Source organism: Seriola lalandi, unplaced genomic scaffold (genome assembly GCF_002814215.2).
Source record: "Seriola lalandi dorsalis isolate HSWRI2012SDOR001 ecotype SW California unplaced genomic scaffold, Sedor1 jcf7180002054866, whole genome shotgun sequence".
Classification (NCBI taxonomy): Eukaryota; Metazoa; Chordata; class Actinopteri; order Carangiformes; family Carangidae; genus Seriola; species Seriola lalandi.
This window is the reverse complement of record NW_019525419.1, coordinates 134,927-155,003: the sequence shown is the minus strand read 5'-3', so window position 1 is coordinate 155,003 and position 20,077 is coordinate 134,927. Positions and strand designations below refer to the sequence as shown.

The 20,077-nt window shown below is 41.6% G+C and overlaps 3 protein-coding genes across 7 annotated transcripts in view; 2 read left to right on the top strand and 1 right to left on the bottom strand.

Moving 5' to 3' along the window:
- Nucleotides 1-2,377: 2,377 nt before the first annotated feature.
- and3 (actinodin3) lies at nucleotides 2,378-4,496 on the top strand. The gene is made up of 5 exons (XM_023428135.2): nucleotides 2,378-2,402; nucleotides 2,882-2,945; nucleotides 3,141-3,185; nucleotides 3,265-3,413; nucleotides 3,518-4,496. The coding sequence occupies exons 1-5, from the start codon at nucleotides 2,391-2,393 to the stop codon at nucleotides 4,184-4,186; spliced, it is 939 nt and encodes a 312-aa protein (XP_023283903.1). The 5' UTR covers nucleotides 2,378-2,390; the 3' UTR covers nucleotides 4,187-4,496.
- A 299-nt stretch (nucleotides 4,497-4,795) lies between these two features.
- Nucleotides 4,796-12,612, top strand: LOC111671077 (dynein, cytoplasmic 1, intermediate chain 2a-like). 4 transcript variants are annotated; one of them, XM_023428074.2, is made up of 17 exons: nucleotides 4,796-4,936; nucleotides 6,285-6,393; nucleotides 6,522-6,654; nucleotides 7,111-7,195; nucleotides 7,561-7,623; nucleotides 7,865-7,992; nucleotides 8,085-8,174; nucleotides 8,394-8,556; nucleotides 8,666-8,765; nucleotides 8,940-9,065; nucleotides 9,188-9,334; nucleotides 9,493-9,606; nucleotides 9,700-9,833; nucleotides 10,016-10,160; nucleotides 10,257-10,397; nucleotides 10,958-11,083; nucleotides 11,224-12,612. In XM_023428074.2, the coding sequence occupies exons 2-17, from the start codon at nucleotides 6,286-6,288 to the stop codon at nucleotides 11,323-11,325; spliced, it is 1,905 nt and encodes a 634-aa protein (XP_023283842.1). In that variant the 5' UTR covers nucleotides 4,796-4,936; nucleotide 6,285; the 3' UTR covers nucleotides 11,326-12,612. The 4 variants fall into 4 exon arrangements, with proteins under 4 accessions (XP_023283842.1, XP_023283841.1, XP_023283844.1 ...); XM_023428073.2 differs by having other exon boundaries at nucleotides 7,060-7,195; XM_023428076.2 differs by lacking the exon at nucleotides 7,561-7,623.
- Nucleotides 12,603-20,077, bottom strand: part of LOC111671076 (electrogenic aspartate/glutamate antiporter SLC25A12, mitochondrial-like) — a 10,469-nt gene continuing 2,994 nt past the window's right edge. For both annotated transcript variants that reach the window (XM_023428071.1, XM_023428072.2), the window contains exons 4-18: nucleotides 19,938-20,053; nucleotides 19,096-19,235; nucleotides 18,777-18,923; nucleotides 17,737-17,875; nucleotides 17,505-17,598; nucleotides 17,296-17,380; nucleotides 17,077-17,158; nucleotides 16,829-16,987; nucleotides 16,271-16,323; nucleotides 15,252-15,332; nucleotides 14,608-14,748; nucleotides 14,306-14,444; nucleotides 13,902-14,060; nucleotides 13,717-13,807; nucleotides 12,603-13,626 (exon numbers count right to left, since the gene is read on the bottom strand). In XM_023428071.1, coding sequence (XP_023283839.1) covers nucleotides 13,413-13,626; nucleotides 13,717-13,807; nucleotides 13,902-14,060; nucleotides 14,306-14,444; nucleotides 14,608-14,748; nucleotides 15,252-15,332; nucleotides 16,271-16,323; nucleotides 16,829-16,987; nucleotides 17,077-17,158; nucleotides 17,296-17,380; nucleotides 17,505-17,598; nucleotides 17,737-17,875; nucleotides 18,777-18,923; nucleotides 19,096-19,235; nucleotides 19,938-20,053 — 1,840 coding nt within the window. In that variant the 3' untranslated portion in view covers nucleotides 12,603-13,412. The remainder of the gene's footprint in view (nucleotides 13,627-13,716; nucleotides 13,808-13,901; nucleotides 14,061-14,305; nucleotides 14,445-14,607; nucleotides 14,749-15,251; nucleotides 15,333-16,270; nucleotides 16,324-16,828; nucleotides 16,988-17,076; nucleotides 17,159-17,295; nucleotides 17,381-17,504; nucleotides 17,599-17,736; nucleotides 17,876-18,776; nucleotides 18,924-19,095; nucleotides 19,236-19,937; nucleotides 20,054-20,077) is intronic.

Sequence of the window (20,077 nt, the reverse complement as noted above, 5' to 3'; positions counted from 1 at the left end):
GCACAGAGGTACCTAACTGTATAGAGCTGAAAACATTTCTCCCTAGCTGATCCTCTGGTTTCCTGCAGAGAGCTCCATGACAAGGTGTAATTTCACTTGAAGATCAGAGGGGCACACATTACGATAATTGATACCCTGAAGGTGGTGGTAAAGTTGTGCAACGAAAGCTGTACACCAGAGTAATGCAACTAACCCGTGGTCTCCATCGCAGGTTTAACTTGAAATAAACACCACAGAGCATTAAGATGATTCACTACCATTATGGAGTGTTTAATGATTTTCTTTCACAAGTAATCATCTATTTGAAAAGATGTATTAATATAGTTTATTCAACAGTCTGGATGTAAGATCTTTGCAACATATTTTACTTTTTCAATCAAAAAACAGAAGAGATATAATCTCTATCAGAATCACATTCAACACTATAAACCCCTTGTAACATTTACTGTTGTCATTTTTTAAGACATTGTTTCATCCATTCGGAGAGTTTATCTTTTCAGTTTGCTTTCAAACTGCCACAAGGCTTGTCCAGATTCATTTGGTTCCCTCTTAACAAGTACAAAACTGATGGCTCCATTTATTATTGTATAAATCATTAAATATTGTCAACAGATCTAAGTGTTACTCTGACAACCCTGTAAAAATAATGAAAAATCATGTCAGATTCCTGAGGGCACTATATGTTTTTTTGCCCTACTTGAACTATCTTTAAAACAGTTTGATTTATATCGCGGCTGTTTGTTTCAACGTACAGGTAAAATAAATGTATATGATTTAAGAGTAACAGGTACCCTTACCCTTCCATTTTTGTCATCTGCACAGAACAATTACAGTGTGATGTTCACCAGCCACCTGGCAGAACTCTACTTTAGACTCCCTGTCTCCTTCTTGTGCTCTTTGATCGCAGCCTTACCTGCTGGTTTGAAGGATAGAATTTGCTTCACTGTTGAAATGACAAACACCATATAGGCCGACAATCACTGAACAAAGTGGAAGTGAAGAAAGTCACGAGTAAGTCAAAAGATGATGTGAGAATGTAAAAAAAGCAAGTAACAGTCAGCTCAAAAATATAACTGAGCCAGCTAATGGACATTTGGGCTGATTCAGTTTAGACACAGCATATCCATTGAGTGTTCTTGTTTCATAATGAAATATTTATCCATCAGTGGGGCCACCAACACACACACACACACACACACACACACACACACACACACACACACACACACAATACCCCCTCTGATTCCAGTGGGTTACGTGGCTATTTCTCAAACACTTGTAGGAACCCAGTGATGCGTTCAGCCTGTGACGAAAAGCTTTTTATTGGGTTAAGATCTATCCTTGCTATTTTGATCATTTACTAGCATCACTAATCCACACTGCCCTCTGTTCACACTAGAGACAATATATAAAATGTGCTTTCACACATCATTTTCTGAATCACTTGTAATAGTTTGCCACTTGATCTCACAGTGGTGTGTTGATCTGATGGCAGACAGTAGGAAAAGAGCCTCCACACATTTGTTTTTGTCTTATTTCCATTCACATTATGTATTTGATTGTATTTATCATTCTCCCAATGTTTTTATCTCCAACAGAGACTGGAGGGAATAAACTATAAGATATTATTTATATATATTTGGTGTAAACTTTTATCCAGATAGTAACTTCATAACTTATTACGTGCATTTATGTGTATTTGTGCTATCTAGAGATTCAGAAATATGTCTTGAAGTTTCTAAACAACAATTCCCAGGCTGTGTTACATTGACTTGGTGTTTGGACAAGCTAGCCCATAATTCCTGCATATTTCTTGGGGACTTAAACAGCAGTTGACTCAGCCCTCTATTTTTTGACTGGCCAGGACCAAAGTTAAAAAGACACATCCAGCTGTTTTGGGACAGAGGGTTAATTTTTACCTGCCAGACATGTTTTGTCAAGAATTAGTCTACTGTAGCATCATGTACGTCAACCTACTTTGTATATTTGGTGCATAAAACAAACTGAAAAATCTGTGTATTACAGCTATAGATTTTAGAAACTTTCTGTTTTTGAATGCAAGAATTCTAGCTCCACTGTTGGCTTCATCCAGGACTGCGATCCCTATGGTAACTCTAGGTAACTTGACTGCCTGTGCACCCAGTGGGTGACCTGCTGTTACAGGGCTGTTTCTTGTGGCTTTACAAGGAGTAACATTTTGTTTGAAGTTGATCTTTTACTGCTGGTTCATGCTCAGCGTGCTAATGAGCTCTTCCACGTCTCAACAGAAAACGCTCAAGGGGTGGAGTTAGGCCGACTTGCAGCTCAGTGGCCAATGGAAAGGCCCCAGGATCAACAGTAGTATTTATGAACAGTTATGTTGTGCAGCAGATTAGACCAGGGCTTGGGAGATGCAACAGCAGGTGAGCAGGTTCAGTTCTCATTTTTACTGTAGCAGCCTTGTCAAGTTTAAAAATGGACATTTTCAAATATTTAATTTCCATCACGTTGTCTGTGGTGGTTTAAATTATTTGAGAGCTGATCTGCAAATGTCGCAGCAAACAGATCGGTAAATAAATATCAGACAGATACTATAATTGAATAAACATGCAAAGTATAGTAGTAACTTGACAGGAAATAAAAATGTTCATTACTAAGTAGTACAGATAGACTACAATGTAAGTTTTTGAAGGCAGTGAATCTTCATCTGGTGGTCAATGTCATGGATTGTGAAACTTTTGAGAGTTCCTGGATATTTTTTGTACAATTTTTGCTTTCAGTGTGCAGTATGTACCTTTGTGTGTGGTTCTGTGTGTATACCTATTTCATATCCTTTTATAAATAACAGCATGTAAGACGAAATGCTAAATAATTGGGGTTATGCTTGATATCACAATTGCAGATGCCAAAGATGCTTTTCCACGTGTCCCTGTCGAGGGCGCTGTGCTGCCTGCTGTTAATGCCAGGTTTGTCTGAGTAAAGTGCATGAAATGAGTTATTTTTCATTTGACCTTTATTAAAGAGTTGACTTAATGCTGGATTCAAGCTAGTGAATAGAGAGTCTTTGCACTCTTAGAGCAGCCACTTGGATGATTGTTTTAGTGTCTGTGTACTGTCATACTTTGCATAGTGAAGTTTATGTTTCCTCTGCTTCCCTGCAGGTTTTCTAGAAGCAACATCTCTTGTGAAAGTAAAGAATTCTGGAGGTATTTAATCTTCCAAATTGGAATTCAAATGGTGTCAGAACAGTATCCTTATAATTCCTGCTTCCATGTTCATCCACAGGGAATCCATTCAACATTGACACAGCTCAAGCACATGATTTCTTGACTAATTCTCGACCTAAGAGAAACATTGACCCAAAGTGGTACCGTGGCACCCCGGACTTTCAGTCCTACTACCGCTTCTACAACAGCATTGGACACATTGAGGGAGTAAGTTGAGGATGAGTGGAAATATTAAATACTACATATGTGGTTCTATTCAGGTAAAAATGTTTTTGTTTTGTCTCTGATATTTTTCTGTGTTTCTCCATCAGATCTATGAGATTGACAGGATCAGGATGCTGTATCAGCAGATGCGTCACTTGGAGTTGACCTATGGCCCAGACGCTTCCAGTTATCAAAATGTCCTGGGTGTACTGACTACCACTGCAGCACCAACTACAACCACCCAGCCTCCTCCACCTCCCACCACCCCTGCTCCTACACCAGACCCTCTGGAGAATGCTCAGAGGATCTATCTGTGTAACCCTAAAGACCCACTGTGCAAACCTCAAATCGTGTACTTGCCAACAGGGGCTGTTCCAGTGCTGTGCGACCCACGACTCAACCCCGCCTGCAGGCCCAAAACAGAGGAGGAGATAAAGGCTCCAGCTCCAGCTCCAACCCAACCACCCCCACCTCCTCCTGCTCCTAAAAAGTCTGTCCCACCTCCACCTCCTGCTGTCTCTGCCAAAGGTATGGAGTATGACTGTGACCCATACTGGGATCCTGACTGCCTCATCGACCACCCTCCCCGCCCTATTCAGGAAACAGCCGCACCAGAGGCACCTGCCGAGGTGAAAGAGGAAGCAGCAAAAGCTGAGGAAAGTGCCCCTGCATCACCAGCCACTGCGAAAGGCCCCTACCCTTACTTTGACCCTTATGATTTCAAACGTGACCTTTATGATCCCTTTCGTTATACCGATCCAGCAGAACCACAGTAAAAAAAACAAAGTGCCTAAGAAATGATAGCCTTCTATGCAGGGCAAGACTACAAATTAAATCACAAGGCCAAACCAAGACAGGACTGTAAAACCACATCTAAACAAAAAAACAGAGTTAAATTCAAATCATCATCAGATCATCACATGTTTTATAAGACAGGCATGTAAACAATGCTTTCATCCTCATAGTTTTTGCAAATGACAAATCACACTATGTCTTTACTGTTTGTGTGTATGCATGTACATAGAAAAAGTGATACACAATAAACTTTTTTTATGAAATAAAAACAATAAAAAGAATAAAAATTGATTGACAAGTGGTAACAAACGTGTGATTTTTCTTTTCAAATTAATGTTATTCTGTGGCATTTGTATGGGTTTGAAACCAAAAAAGGGAAATATATGGCTTTCCTCTTTACCATAGTAGTAGTAGTAGTAGTAGTAGTAGTTTAGTATTATCATGTAATAAATACTTTTTCAGAAACAGTGGATAGTAGTAGTTGAACAAAACTCATCAAAAACTGAGAAATCCTCCAGGAAAGGAGGAGCTCATTCGTGCCGGTAGAGGGCGGTAATACTCTGCTTTTACGGTACTGACGACAACCACCGAGGAAGACGACTGCAGCGGAGCAAACTACTGTCTCTTCCAGCATCATCAGTCTCCACCTCCATCATTTCTCCTCAGACTTAAAGCACACAGAACTGGACTATCTTGTTATCTGTCACCTTCGGTCTAGCATCTGACAACAGGTATCTTATTCTAACCTCATAACCATGTTGCTTTTAAACGTATTTTGGGATAGTGAAGCAGAAAAGCTTGGGCGTTGCTTTGCCTTGTTATTGTAACAGTAGGCCCGCCCGCCGGGTGCCATGGAGATTAGCATGCTAACGCTGCTAGCTAGTGGGTTTAGCTGTCTCTTCGCTGACAGTGTAGCCGTTAATTAGATTATAAACATGTTTGACAAATCCTAGACTGACAGGAAAACTTTCAAAACACGAAGTTTACATGAAGTTAGCAATTTATAATGAAGAAACGTTAGATTAGATAGACACAGAAGCGCCGGTTTAATTTTTTATTTATCTGACAGTGGGTGGAGTGGTGTAGAGCATCTCGTTGTCCGAGTTTTATGGACACGCACGACATAAATTTAATAAGATTAGCACATGAAAATGACCAGTTTGTAGCTGTTGGGTGTACATACTGACATGACTACACCATTATTTATGACAATGCTAACTCTGACTTCAAAATAGATACAACAGAGTCAACATAACAACAACTGATAATATTTAATTTTTGGTTAAAAAATATAACTGAGGGATTCATCATTGCCTAGCATATAGATTATATTTGGTCTGGATATTTTTGGAATAATACCATTCCAAAATCAGTCATGATTAGCCTTGACATTACGGAGAAGATGGATAAAGAGGACATTGTTGTGAGCAGCTGGTTGGTGTTCACATGTTACCAGTGTGACAGGCCCAGGGCTGCTGTTTAATGCTGCAGAGCAACGGGTCCAAATATTAAAACTGCAGCACTGTTATATGAAGTTTGCATACAGGAAAAAGCTGATTTTTGTTTAAGTCACAAGGCAAAGCACAACTTCCCTAACAAACTGACATTTTCTGGTGTTATGCAGATTTTTCTAATGTTTTGGGATTCATCTTGCAGTTGTTCAAAATACTTTGAACAAGCAAGTCTTGCTCTGAAAGAAAGCAGGCCAAAGAAACATCTGTCTTACATTAACACGCAGTACATGTTTTAAAATTTCAATAATGAAGGTTTCCAGATCTTTCAGATAAAACAGCAACAAATTAACTAGGGCTATAAAATAAAAGCTACCCAAGGTAGTTCTTTCACATTCCTCCTTTTATCCCACGTACAGTCCAAAGCCCATAGATCGTAAGATTACTAACATATGAGATAAAGAACAGCAGCAAGATTTAAATCCTCGCATTTCAGAAACAGAAAACACAGAATGTTCAGTGTTTTGCTTGAAAAAATTAGGTGAGAAGTGATTTTCTCTTTTGAAGAGGTTAGTCTAGAGGTTAGGTCTCTTTACTGTCATGTTTCAATTCAGTCTTCCTCCTGCAGTATGTCTGACAAGAGTGAGCTGAAGGCTGAGCTGGAGAGGAAGAAACAACGGATCGCTCAGATTCGAGAGGAGAAGAAGAGAAAAGAAGAGGAGAAGAAAAAGAAGGATGTATGTTGTAGAAACAATAATTTCAGACCAAGATGTCTGCTTTGTTTTTTTAGCTTGACAGTTCAAGTTACTGTACATTGTGATATGTTTTCATTCTGAGGTGAGGTTGTCTTTGTTATGTACTGTAGGGAGATTCAAAGCGTGGAGTGGAGGCGGGCGGTGGGTCTTCTGTCGGCCATGAAGACTCTGACCTGGAGAGGAAGAGGAGGGAGGCGGAGGCACTGCTGCAGAGTGTTGGCATCGCCCCTGACATACCCCATGGTAAACAGACACTGCCAGCATGCCTCTATTTTTATCTCTCACCCCCACTTATCTCCCATCACTTCTGATTGTGTGCTTGATGGATTTACATTGTCTATAAAAGTCACTTCTAACTTTGTGGTGTCGCTTGGTTTCATCCACTGTGCTTTTTCCCTCCCCTCACATAATATCTGAACATTTTATATAACTGTTTTGTGCATGACACCTAAAAACCTGCCTGCCATTTATTTTCATTCTCTCTTCTCTCCCCTTTGTCTCTTCTTCTTGTGTTTTGTCCTCCTTACTGCATGCAAACCCATTCGCTCACTCACTCACGCACACACTCTTTCCATACCTCACTCCTTCCCCCACTCACTCACTCATTCATTGACTCACGCACTTACCAACACACATGCGCACTCACAGCTCAGCCCCTGAGGGTAGTAACAGAAGATACATGTCTGTTTCACTACCTAGTCCCTGCCCCCATGTCTCCCTCCAACAAATCAGTGGGCAGCGATGCAGGAAGCCAAGATTCAGGGGATGGAAACGCAGGACCAAGGTTTGTTTGTGTGGTTGTGTGTGTGACACAGTGAGAGAGAGAGAGATGGGGGTTGTTTTAGGTCAATTTTATGTGATTTATGCATGCTCTGTGTGTGTATTAACATTGTTATTATACTTGATGAATTCTGACCTGTGTCCTCTTGTCTTTTCACTGGCACACTGATTTGTCTAAATTAACACGCACTCCGTTGTTCTTCTTCTTCTCTCCCTGTCCTCCTTCTCTTTTTACTGTCTTTCCCATCCTTAACATCATATGGCTCACTTTTTGCTCGTCTTCTGCGTTTGGTTTCATCCTCTTGTTTCTTCTTTTTCTCTGTCCCGTCTTTCTCTTACTAATACCATCTGGTGGTTTGGCTGTATAAGGACATTGCATTGGGATCCTGACCCCTCTACTCTGCAACTCCACTCCGACTCTGAGCTGATGGGGTACTGCTCCTCCTCTCTCCTTTAGCTTGTCTTCCAACTTTGATCAGTTTTTGTGGTTTCATCTTAGATTTGTCCAAATGTGTTAATAATATCTCTGTACATCGTTATTTATGTTTATTCATGTAAACGTTGCATTCAGTTCCACTTTGTAGTGCAAACCTTTGTATGTGTATACTTATTTCCATAATGGATTGTGTGTGTGTGTGTGTGTGTGTGTGTGTGTGTGTGTGTGTGTGTGTAGACGTGGAGCTGTGAGGCTGGGCATGTCTAAAGTGACCCAGGTGGAATTTGTCCCAAAGGAAATGGTGTCTTACTCCAAAGAAACACAGACACCCACTGAGGCGCAGACACACACTGAACAAAAAGCAGGTAAACAAACAGAGACACATACACACTTCACATTTCCGCTAACACTTTTAAAAAAAAATAAAAAGTAAATAAAATCTGTCTGTGTGTTCAAGATGAGGAAGAGGATGAGGAGATAGCTGCTCCCCCACCAGTGGAGGACACCCAGGAAGAGAAAGATGAACAGGGTGAACAGCAGGAGGAGGGTAAGGACAGAAGTTTGTAACATGGAAATAACAATGACTGTGGCAGGAAATGCTTTTTTAATAATTCTGATTAATGGAAAACAAGTAGTTTCAACAGTTTTTTACTCTTACATTACCCAATTAAGTTCTATTTTGAGCAAAATTCAATTTAAATTCAGTACAATATCAAAAGAAAAGCTACTATTCCTCCTCTTTGAATATTGAATTATCTTTGTATAGACACTCCTAAGGAGCTGACAGAAGAAGAGAAGCTGCAGGTCTTGCACTCTGAGGAGTTCTTGTCGTTTTTCGAGCGGGGCAGCAGAATTGTTGAGAGAGCTCTGGCTGAGCAGGTGGACGTCTGCTTCGACTACAGCGGCAGGGATCTAGAGGATAAGGAGGGGTGAGGCACCTGAAAAAAAAAACTTTGCGTAAATTCTGTAAATAAAGCTGAAGTGATATACAGATGGATAGGCAAAGTCAATAGTCTTTTTTTTTTCTGTCCCTCCCAGTGACTTGCAGGCAGGTGCAAAGTTGTTTCTGAACAGACAGTTTTCAGATGAGCGCTGGACCAAAAACAGGGTGGTCACTTGTCTGGACTGGTCCCCTCAGGTAGGATGTGTTTTTTATTGATCCCCACGGAGAAGTTCATTGTATTATGTGTCAAAAACAGCACCCCTGGCAGAAATTGAGTCTCTGTCGAATCAGTCTATATTGATTTATTTGTGCCTCTTAAATTCTAGATGCTTCCTCTGCATCTAATAATGGCTGCTATGTTCCTCTCAGTACCCAGAGCTGCTAGTGGCCTCGTATAACAACAATGAGGATGCTCCCCACGAGCCTGATGGAGTGGCACTGGTCTGGAACTTGAAGTACAAGAAGGGCACGCCCGAGTACATCTTCCACTGCCAGGTAAGGGAAGAATTCACATGCAGTTGTTCTGCAAGCCACTCATTCCAAATAAAGTGTTTTACATTTTATAAAACCAAATATTAAGACAGAAGCAGATTAAATTGTATTATATCTTTCTCCAGTCAGAGGTGATGTCTGTCGGGTTTGCAAAGTTTCACCCCAACCTGGTGGTGGGTGGGACGTACTCTGGACAGATTGTCTTATGGGACAACCGGAGCAACAAGCGCACCCCTGTTCAGAGAACCCCCCTGTCTGCAGCTGCACATACAGTAATGCACTGTAGCTCACACACCTTTAAGTCTACATACACTCACAAACGACTTAATTTAAGCTCTTCTAATATCATTTACACAACTGTGTGTTTACTGTGGAGGCTGTCAGTTTGTTGTCTTAACTAACTTCTCTATCTGTGCTCTGTTGTGTTCAGCACCCAGTCTATTGTGTGAATGTGGTAGGAACCCAAAACGCTAACAACCTGATCAGCATTTCCACTGACGGAAAAATGTGTTCCTGGAGTCTCGACATGCTCTCGCAGCCGCAGGTATAATGAACTTGTATGGATGATGCACAGACACACTGTTGTAACTGTCAGTTAGTTTGTCCGGGAGCCTGAGACTGTGAGTTTTCCCTGCAGGACAGTCTGGAGCTGGTGTTCAAACAGAGTAAGGCAGTGGCTGTCACCTCCATGGCCTTCCCTCTGGCCGATGTTAACAACTTTGTGGTGGGGAGCGAGGACGGCTCTGTCTACACCGCCTGTCGCCACGGGAGGTGGGTTCTCTTGGTTCTCTGTCCTCATGACAAACAAAAGTTTTCCAAATGGTAGATTTTCTTTGGTTTAGAGCCAGGGTGTGAAAGCAACACTGTGACTTCCAAAAAATGCGGGAGAAGCCTTTAGGGGAAATCAAGTCATTAGTTGTGGTCATCAAAGATATCTTATATGTGTCTTACAGCAAGGCGGGTATTACTGAGGTGTTTGAAGGCCACCATGGTCCAGTGACCGGGCTGAGCTGTCACAGCGCTGGTGGGCCTGTTGACTTCTCTCATCTCTTCATCTCCTCCTCTTTTGACTGGACCGTGAAACTCTGGAGCACTAAGGTGAGACACACACAAACGTCTAACTTATGCTTCTAGATACACTATTAATTATGTTTCTTAACTTTAGTCTGTTTCTCCTTCTGCACTTCTTTACAGAGTACCCGTCCACTGTACTCATTTGAGGACAGTTGTGACTACGTCTATGATGCAATGTGGTCTCCAACACACCCTGCTCTGTTTGCTTGCGTGGATCTAGCTGGACGTCTGGACCTGTGGAACCTCAACAATGATACAGAAGTACGCACACACACACACACTACACTGAAACCCAAGAGCTTAATTTCACCCTTAAAATACAATTTGAAGTTTTTTGGGAAATGTAGTTGTTTGCTTGCTTTCTGTGAGTTAGAGGAGAAGATTGATACAACTCTCATGTCTGTGCTGTTATGAAGCTACCGCCAGCAGTTGGTTAGCTTAGCACAAAGTCAAAGGAAACAGGGAGAAAGGTAGCCTGGGTCTGTCAGTAGGTAACAGACTCTATTTACCAGCACCTCTAAACCTCACTAACTAACATGTTCCATTTTGTTTGTTGAATCTGTACAAATACCCATTAAAGTTTAAAATAAGTCTTTACTTGAACCATCTTAGAGTGGTATCAGTCCTTTCATCCAGCTCTTGGAAAGAAAGTAAATAAGCGCATTTCCCAAATGTCCTTTAATTAAAGATAAATCATAGTATTTTGAGCTACAATTCTGAATATTGTTCCATTAGCTTTTTGAAAATACATTTTTGTCTTGGAATGGGGTCATTCATGACCATTCGTGAATCATCTTTGTAAGTTGATGTGTGTTTTCTAGGTTCCCACCGCCAGTGTGTGTGTTGAAGGGTCTCCAGCACTGAACCGTGTGAGATGGGCTCACACTGGAAAAGAGATTGCCACTGGGGACTCGGAGGGACAGGTTCAGGTGTATGATGTAGGGGAGGTGAGATGTCATTCCTTCTTACTATTGTTTTTTTTTGGGGGGCGATTTCAGCCATTTCGACTAAAACCTGTCAAAATCAGTTTCTTTCCAACTCCTTGTTTGACATGCTGTTGGATGCGTTGTCATTTGTCATTCTGCAGCAAATCTGCGTGCCCAAGGCTGATGAGTGGACGCGCTTCGTCAGGACGCTGGCTGAGATCAACGAGAACCGAGACGAAGCTGAGGAACTGGCCAATGTCTGATGTTACAAACCCCCACGCTGACAACTGCTCATAAATTTCTCCACAGTACACTACACACCTATAGCACACTACATGACACTGCTGGAGGATCTGCTCTCTCTTCTCTCTGGCTTCCAGCTTTTCCACCCACTACAACATGAACTGGCCTGAGGAGATGTGCAGAGCTAGAATGGATAGAAAAGACAGTTGTAGACGATTTTAGATGTGTTTTAAATGTGTCTATGCGTTTTAGAGTACAGTGTGTAGGAACAATGAATGTCAAATGTAGCAGTAGTACGGAAACCACAGTTAAGTGGTGGAAAGTTTAACTGAGATCGGAATACAGGGAAGTGATTTTTCAGGATAGATGTGGCTGTCCACTCTCTAAACTTCTAGCTTTGATTACATCCTCAGGGCACCAGAAACTGCTCTTCTCCTGAGGCCTCAACCAACTCAGCCCTTTTTTTAAATATGCAAACCTTTGTACTTGCACCTTTTTATTACCATTTTAGTGTTTTTACATGTTTTAATATTTTCTGAACACGCTTGTGCACATGGCTGGCAAAGAGTTTCAGCAGAGTGGAAAAAAAGAACCGCTGACATATCGATATCATTTCCTCTTTATCCTCAGCAGCACTTGGATTTGATGACTAAAACAGATAACGTGCTTACACATACACACTCTGGCCTGTGCAGAAGTGTGTCATTCTGAGATTTCAACCACTACAATATTTAATATTTATTCCAATGGTGGCGCTTATTTAATTATTTTGTGTATTGTTTTTAAACAATTGCTGCTTTGTACTAAAAGCTTGAGAAGTACATTCCTAAAATTAGCACTACAAGCTTTTTACCAGGCAAAATCCATTACTACACTTGCCTTGACTTTATTGACACTAGTACAGTTAAAAAGTGATGTTTTTCTGTACCAAAGGTTATCGTTTTATACTCTGTACCTGTCTAATGAGTAGTAGAAAACAGTTTCCTGACTTGTCCTCTTTAAGAGGATCCAAATGAAGTTCCAAGTGAAGTTGTAAAGCTGAGATTGGAAACTAAATCTTTACTTAACTTTCTTTTTCCATCCAAGTTTTCATTCCGTCATGATGCAGCAGTTGAACCTCACCTGGCTGGTAAAAATTTCAGCTTCAATGTTTGAAATGAGCTAAAAAATGCACTGTAGCAACCATGACAAAAAAATGTCAGTATTCTGCATAAACTAATTGTACTGTATTCTTCCCTGTTACTTCTACAGTTAATGGTTGCACTTTTCCATTGGAATAAAACTCAAGACTTATTGGTAAAATTAAACCCATATGGATGATTTATTTCAATAAAATACAATGACTGAATTGAGATACATTTAATTTATTAATACCTAATTCTCTGCTCATGATTCTTGTTTCATCAAGAAAACACTTAATTGAAAGTTCTGTACATCAGTAAGAGTGATTCTCAGAGACCAGGACCAAAGGCCCCACATATTAGGCTATAACATTACAGTTACTGTATAACGATGCTGACTGAATGTTACAGAGTTTTGTTTTGTAACATTTTCTTCACTGCAGTTATACAATATGTACAGTACGTATCCTCCTGCGCTGAGGACCAATCAAGAGTGAAGCCCCACACACCGTGCTGACCAATCTAATATTTTCTATGACCGCTGTCCAATAAGAGAAGTCCTACTCAAACTGAGTATCAGACAGAAAACAAAATAAAAATAATATCAGCTACCCATGAGAGATAAAGGGAGTGCCCGACGCTCCATGTTATACAAATGCTGGAGAGAAGAAGACATAAGGATGAAGATGCCAGGAGCATACAGCCACTCATGATACAACACAGTCAGTGCTCTGGTCCCGTCGCTGTCTGCCCCGTTACATCCACAGCTGCAGCCAGCGCTCCACCTCTACGACTGGCTGGGGACCAATGGAGCACACCTTCACCCTGGAGAGGGCAATGGGCTGGTGTTGTTTGTTCCTAAGTTAATGGCCCCTATTTGTGGAGTGTGTGTTAACCGTGTGCGTTTCGTTTGTGTATCTATCTAAGTGTCTGGCTCCTGGTAGAGGAGGAGAGGGATGGCAAAGTGATATGGAGATGCAAGACCTTTATGGGGCCTGAGATGGCGTAGCAGTGACTGGCTCTGGGTGATGTATGGAAACCACACCGGAGGACTTGAATTTGGGAAGGTGGAGGCCAAATTTGTTCTCCACCCCGGCAAAGGTGGCTGCAGCCAGGCGGTAGCCGCCCACGTGGTCCGCATTGATGGGAGGAAGCTCTGAGATGCGAGACTTAGGTGTGGGCTCAGATCCTGCCGGGCGACTGTGGAGAGGAGAGACGGAGAAAATAAGTGGTTTGACAGAAGAGGCAGCTTAAGAGTTACATTTCCTATTTATATCTCTATCAACTTACTGTCCTCCAAAGTCGACGTAGAACCACCGCTGCAAGAGCTCATAAGTCACCAGAGTCACGCCAAACTGAGGAGAGGACCGGCACATACGAGCTGGAGAAAAGGGAGAGACACAATTCAGCATGGTTTAAAATGGAAAAAGAATATGTGAGACACTCTCAGGAGCTATACGCAAACAGACACACACCTCCAGCTCCCTTCCACAAAGCCCTGAATCCCTCCTCTCTCATAATCTTCCGGAAGCAATCGATGACTCCTGTGTAAGTGGTCTGTCCTGCCCTCGCTGCAACTTGCAGACGGGTTTTGACCACATCAGCGGGTGTCACAAGGGATGCCGCAGGGATACCTGGGAAATGGAGTTAAAAGGAAGTCAAATGAGATGCTGTTACTTGAAGCCTCTGTAAGAGGATCTCCTTGATTAAGGGGAGGTAAAAAAAAGAAAAAGAAAAAAAAACAACAACTTGTTTATTGCCACTTCTTTTTTCTTCTTGCAGCATTTCATAAAATTAAACCCAGGTGAATGAATGGATTGTGTTCTGAATGAGCACTGACTGACGGCTTCTGCTGCTCTGGGTCATAATCCGAGGTTACCTGCAATCGCTCCAGCAGTGAGAAGCTGCATAGGTCCCAGCCTGCCCTGCTCATCAGCCATCAGGCCCTTGATGTGGGCGTACGCAGGGAAATAGATGGCTGAGAATGGGATGTCTCTCAGGAAACACGCTTTAGCACCCTGGACAGACACACAAAGAACAGACAGATGTAGGGGACTGTGCTTAAGAGTAAGACTGTGAGAGAGTCGGCAGAGAAAAGTGTGCATAAATGCCAGATACAGTGAGTGCCAATGAATTAAACAGGGGGGTCTGGAGACTGTGGTACACTCAAGGATACATTACCTTGTAAAGGCCGAAGAAGCCGAGGTCACGGACCACACTGAGTGCGCTGACTCGAGGTCCGGTGGTGATCTCACCTGCCACCTGCAGGCGAATCTTCACGATCTCCAGAGGGTTGGTAAAGATCACTTGAGAGCCTCCAGCCTGAATAAATGAGGAGAAGAAGAGCTTGTTCACACACTTGAAGATAAAAAAAAGAAGAAGAAAGGAATCACTGCTCCTGCATCTCACAAGTACGCAGCTGAGGCATGGGAGCCAAGTCTTGCTCATGACAAGTATCAAAAGTAAAAATTGAATCCTAATCAATCATTTACTTTGCCATTTCCTCGGACGGTAAGGAGTGCTGGGCCAATGTGTGTTAGGATGAACAACGCTATCAAACAAAAACAGAAGAAAAAAAAAACATGTTGCATTGCACATTGAGAATTTTACTCTGGATGCAAATTGGTATTGCAGTCCGATGTTAGTAATGTCATTTGGAACTCTGCAAGCAAGTTAATACAACAAATGAGCAGGTTGCATGCACGAGTTACTTCTTCTGCCCTTAACGACCAAGTAGGAATCTCTTTTTTTTTTTTTTTTTTTTTTTTAAATCTACTGTTCCTTCATGCATTCACAAACAAAAACGTTTGGGACTCGGTACTTACACAGGCACCCGCCAGAATCTCAGCAAATAAAGGAATTGTGTTGTCTTTTTCGGTGAACTTGTCTCTCACAAAGTCATTCACCTGTGGGACACAAACACAAACAGGCATGAGACCAAAGACAATTCAGAGGAATGCTACAAAGCAGTGTTATTTTGCTTTTGTAAATTTGCCTAATTTGATGTAGACTTTGCCCTGGCAGGGCTGCTGGTCCTGATGGCATTACCCACAGACACCTCAGGGAGTGTGTGCCGCTCAGCTGTGTGGAATGCACATGCTGGTGAAACCACAGTTAAGCAATTTTGCTTATCAGCAATAAGCTAATTGGCATGCAGATGGACACGGCAATCCTGGCCTGGATAACCAACTACCTCACAGCTGCAGAGCTGCTCCTCGGACACCTTAGTGAGCAACACTGGAGCACCGCAGGGAGGCTGTCTTATCTCCCTTCTTCACTTGCTTTACTTGGGACTTTTGGTACAGATCAAAGTCGTGTCAACTGCAGATATTCTCGGATGACTCTCGGATTGAACAGCACAAAGACTAAAGAGCTGGTCATGGACTTCGGGAAGTGGAGGGTGCCTCCGATTCCTGTCAAGATCAGGGGGACTTATGTTGAGGTGGTTACATTGTCAAAAAACTGGACTGGTCTAAGAACATAGATGCTCCATTTAAAAAGGCCCATAGTTGAGTCTTCCTACTGGGGAGGTTCAGGTCCGTCATCATCTGCAGGACCTTGCGGTGCATGTTCTACCACTCTGTGGTAGCGAGTGCCATCAAGTTATTTTTATTCATTGTACACAGTGTTTAGATTTGACTTAGACATGTCTTTCTCTACACAGTGTTTCTCTTGCACTGAGCATGTTGATGGCCGAAATTTCCTTCAGGAAGTTCATTCTTGTCTTATTTTTATCTTTTGTAGAAGCTGCTATAAAATACACCAGTGTATCTAAGATAACAAAACAAGTGTGTTTGCAAAGTGAAGTGGACGGTGATTGTGAATGTTGCAGGGTGGTACTCACTGTGAGTTTGATAGCTTTCTCAGGGGCCACACCTATAAGCTGAGGGACCAGACCTGTGGGGCATCGTGGGGGATTGAGTAACAGGAGAATCTCATGTTATTAGTAATAATGGGCAAACAGGGGCAAGTGAATAGAAACCGGAAGGAAATAAGAAGATGGAAAATAAGATGAGGTCAAAAACATGAAGGTGAAAACAAACAGAGAAAGACAGAGATTTTACAGATGGTATGAAAGATGAGAAGGCTTGAGAGGAAAACAAGAACGCACGTACACAGGCTGATCCCAATAGAAGTATCTTCTAATTGATACCATACAACACAGATAATAAAAAGGTACAGCAATAGAAGTTTTGCTATTATTAGACAAAGAAGGATGCTGCGTCACTTCAACAACAATGAATAGAAAACGCTTGAAAACAATTGTTCTGACAAAAGAAGTTGAAATATTCATTTTAAAATACACTACATCTTACATTTGGCTCAAAGTATGTATCAATGGTGAAGAAAATATGAATGCAGACAAGGGATAATACAGGTCTGCCTTCCTAACATGGCTTACCTCTGTAGAAGCCAAAGAAACCCTCGTAGCGAAGCACCTTCTTAGCACAGTCAAAGCTGTTCTTGTACATCAGCTCTCCAACAAAGGATCCTGTGGACCTCTGGTTCTGCATACGAGTCTTCACCAAGTCAATGGGGTACACTGCCGTCGCTCCCGTGGCTACGCAAACAAACACAAACTCAGACTAAATAAAATCCATCAAATTAAATACATCAGACAACCACCTGTCTCCCCACAGGATAACTCACCTCCAGCGATGGAGCCCAGGGTGAACCTGTAGGCTGACTCTGCAACCTGGAGCCACACAGGCCTGGAACCGTCCCCATGAGTCTGACGAAGAAAAAAAAAACAAAAGAAGAAGAAGACATTTTTAAAAGGACATTTTGGAGATATACAGTTAACAGCTGATCTGATTTTATATTAATAGTAACACTTATTTATGAATAAGGAGTTGCACACAGACTGACCTGTTTTTGACTTTCAGCCAGGTGGTAGGGCAGACATTCTTCCTCTAACGGAGCTATCCTCTCAATGTCAGCAAGGTTCAGGCGCCTGATACACACACGTTTATGTCCTCATTATTGACATCACTGTCATGTATATACAGATCATAATATTGATCATTAAATACCAGTAAATCACAAACTTAGAACAACTAGCAGAGAGAGTATTTTACCCAGAGGGAGAGTGCAGGCCTGATAACTGGTACAGGATGTCAATTTCCATGGGAGTGATCTGACCAAACTTGTTGGCAGCATGAACAAACTCCTCTGCAGAGAGAGAGAGAGAGAGAGAGAGATGAGAGAGAATTAGCTTTTACAACAACATGGACATTCCTGACATCCAATGTGAACATCGAAGCTGAAAAGGAGAGAGACAACATCACAGTAACGTAACGATCTGTGCACCTTTGGTCACGAGCGTGTCCTTCCGCGTGCCGGCCAGCGTGCTGTAGATCTTACGGATCAGCTCCATGTTGTTCAGGAGGGAGTTGAAGGCATTGAAGTAAGAGAAACTGACCATGTGAGAGGTGCTGCCACCTGCGGCCTAGTAAAAGAACGACAATGCACGTCAGGTACTTTGACAATAAATACGATTTTTTTTCCCCCACATATTTAACTCTTAATGGGGAAGCCAAGATGTGCAATTGCAAATTATGTAAACTGTATTCAATACTTCCTTACGTAAAGATATCTTTTTATTTCTTTCACTTATCGTAATGGCTAAGGAGTAATTTTATTTTTTCCTTTATTCCTTTATTTTAACTCTCATATTCTCTTATTTTTCATTATAGCCTGAGCCAGTGCCTTAATAATTTAGCGCTTGATATAAACATACATTTAAATTAAAAAAAAAAAAAAAAAAAATCAATTGTACACAAAGTTTATTCCTACAAAGCTCATCTTTACCTTTATATGACCGTAATCTCAGGTAAATGGGGATAAGACCTTGGTGTTAACCATGTCAATGACAAAGATTTTAGTGGGAATATATGGAAAAACCTATCATTAGAGAACACTGAAGAGCCTGAGCAAGTCTTAAAAGATTATTACAGTTAGGAATGCACCAGGCACAAGTTAAAAATAGCCGGTATTGTCCTTTAAGGCTAATAATCGCGGATGAGAATCTACTTCTGCTGAGTGTGTACATTTTCATAACCCCACAGGTCAGAGTGGATTAAACCTCTACTTGCCAGTGATCAAAACGTAAGTATTGTTTTTCAAATTTTGGGGGAATAGAAAAACCTTTGTCCCCCTTAGCCTTGGATTGTTAATATAAGCTTGCTACAGAAATGATCCAGCTGTGAACACTCATTTATGGTCGTCATTGTTGTGGTGATCTGAAACATAACACTCCTGTCAATCAGAGATGAATATTCTCTGTGGCCACGGTGAGAAATTATAGAAATTACTTTCAGGAAGCTATCCATGCACACACAAACACTCACTGAGACAAGGTTCTCCTCCACAAAGGGTGTGAGCATGTGGTGTCTGATGGTGGCCATAATGTCACTGAAGTCCATGGAGGAGATGACACCATTTTTCCCTTTGTCCTTCTGGGCGAATGCCTGGCGTGCATGCTCCAACTGCAGCTCCTACAAAAATACGACACCACAGGGCTAAGTGTAAAAATAGTCCAAGTAAAACTCTGAGTGTGAGAAAGAGACAGAAGTGAAAGAGAAATAAAACAAAGACACCTTAGACTGATCTGTGTGTATGTGTGTGTGTGTGTGTGTGTGTGTGTGTGTGTGTGTGTACTCAGTATACCTGCAGGAACTGGGTGAATTCAAGGTAGCTGAGGCATTTCTTGCGGTCGTGCCCAAAGTGCAGACGGATGAACTCACAGTCCCAGTTGAAGGGAATGTGGTGGTGCACAGTGGTCTGACTGAAAATGTCCCGAACATTTTCTGCAGCACAAATACACATTTAAAAAAAAAGGAATCAATAATCAATTTACCAGACAAATAACATAAAACAACAACAAAGTCAGATCATTTCAATGCCATAACATAAAGCAAATAAAGTAAATAAGTAAATAAGTAGAGATTGTGCATGAGAGCGATTATGTAACTCCATCCATGTGTAATGACTTAGAGGAGTAATCTGGTTAATGTCACGTTAGGAAATTCTTTCTCCACACAATATTGCAGGCAATTGCGTAAACAAGAAGGGGAGCTGCAATTAACAGGGTTCCAACACCTTCTTAAATATCAAGTTCAAGGACTTTTCAAGGACTTTCCATGAGCAGTTCCCTAATTACTGTTACACTACTAAGACCTTTTATAGTGAAGCTAGCAAGTTTAATAGAAGCTCACAGACAACAGAAAAAGGACAAGTTTGAGTGTATGAACACATCTCAAGTGATGGCATTACTCTTTGTTCTCTTCCTTAACACAGCACAGCAAAGTTTTTATTTTGTGTAAATTGTGCGACAGAGAAAAGCTTATTTATGAGTTGAAGAGCTGAGACACATCAGGAGAGACAACTGTAGACAGCGTCACGTAGCCTATTTACTAATGTTAAGTCAAAATAATATCAAAAGAACTTTAATCTCAATTTTTTTTCACAAAATACAATTCAAGCAATTTCAGTAACACAGTGGACCGTACCAAAGGAGACGGCTCCAGTTCCAGTCTTGTCAAACAGTTGGTAGGCTACTATGAAGAGGGCGTCAGGTGCACACAACACAGATTCAAATGCAAGAAACTCCTGGAATGAGATCAACCTGCCATTGTGGGGGCGTAAAAAG

What these genes read in the sequence shown, in the direction of transcription:
- LOC111671077 (XM_023428073.2), top strand. Translation starts at nt 6,286, where the DNA reads ATGTCTGACAAGAGTGAGCTGAAGGCTGAGCTGGAGAGGAAGAAACAA. An exon ending in ACCGCCTGTCGCCACGGGAG is followed by an intron (nt 9,834 to 10,015) that starts GTGGGTTCTCTT and finishes TGTGTCTTACAG; the next exon opens with CAAGGCGGGTATTACTGAGG. An exon ending in AGGTGTATGATGTAGGGGAG is followed by an intron (nt 11,084 to 11,223) that starts GTGAGATGTCAT and finishes GTCATTCTGCAG; the next exon opens with CAAATCTGCGTGCCCAAGGC.
- and3 (XM_023428135.2), top strand. An exon ending in CTGCCTGCTGTTAATGCCAG is followed by an intron (nt 2,946 to 3,140) that starts GTTTGTCTGAGT and finishes GCTTCCCTGCAG; the next exon opens with GTTTTCTAGAAGCAACATCT. An exon ending in GAAAGTAAAGAATTCTGGAG is followed by an intron (nt 3,186 to 3,264) that starts GTATTTAATCTT and finishes GTTCATCCACAG; the next exon opens with GGAATCCATTCAACATTGAC.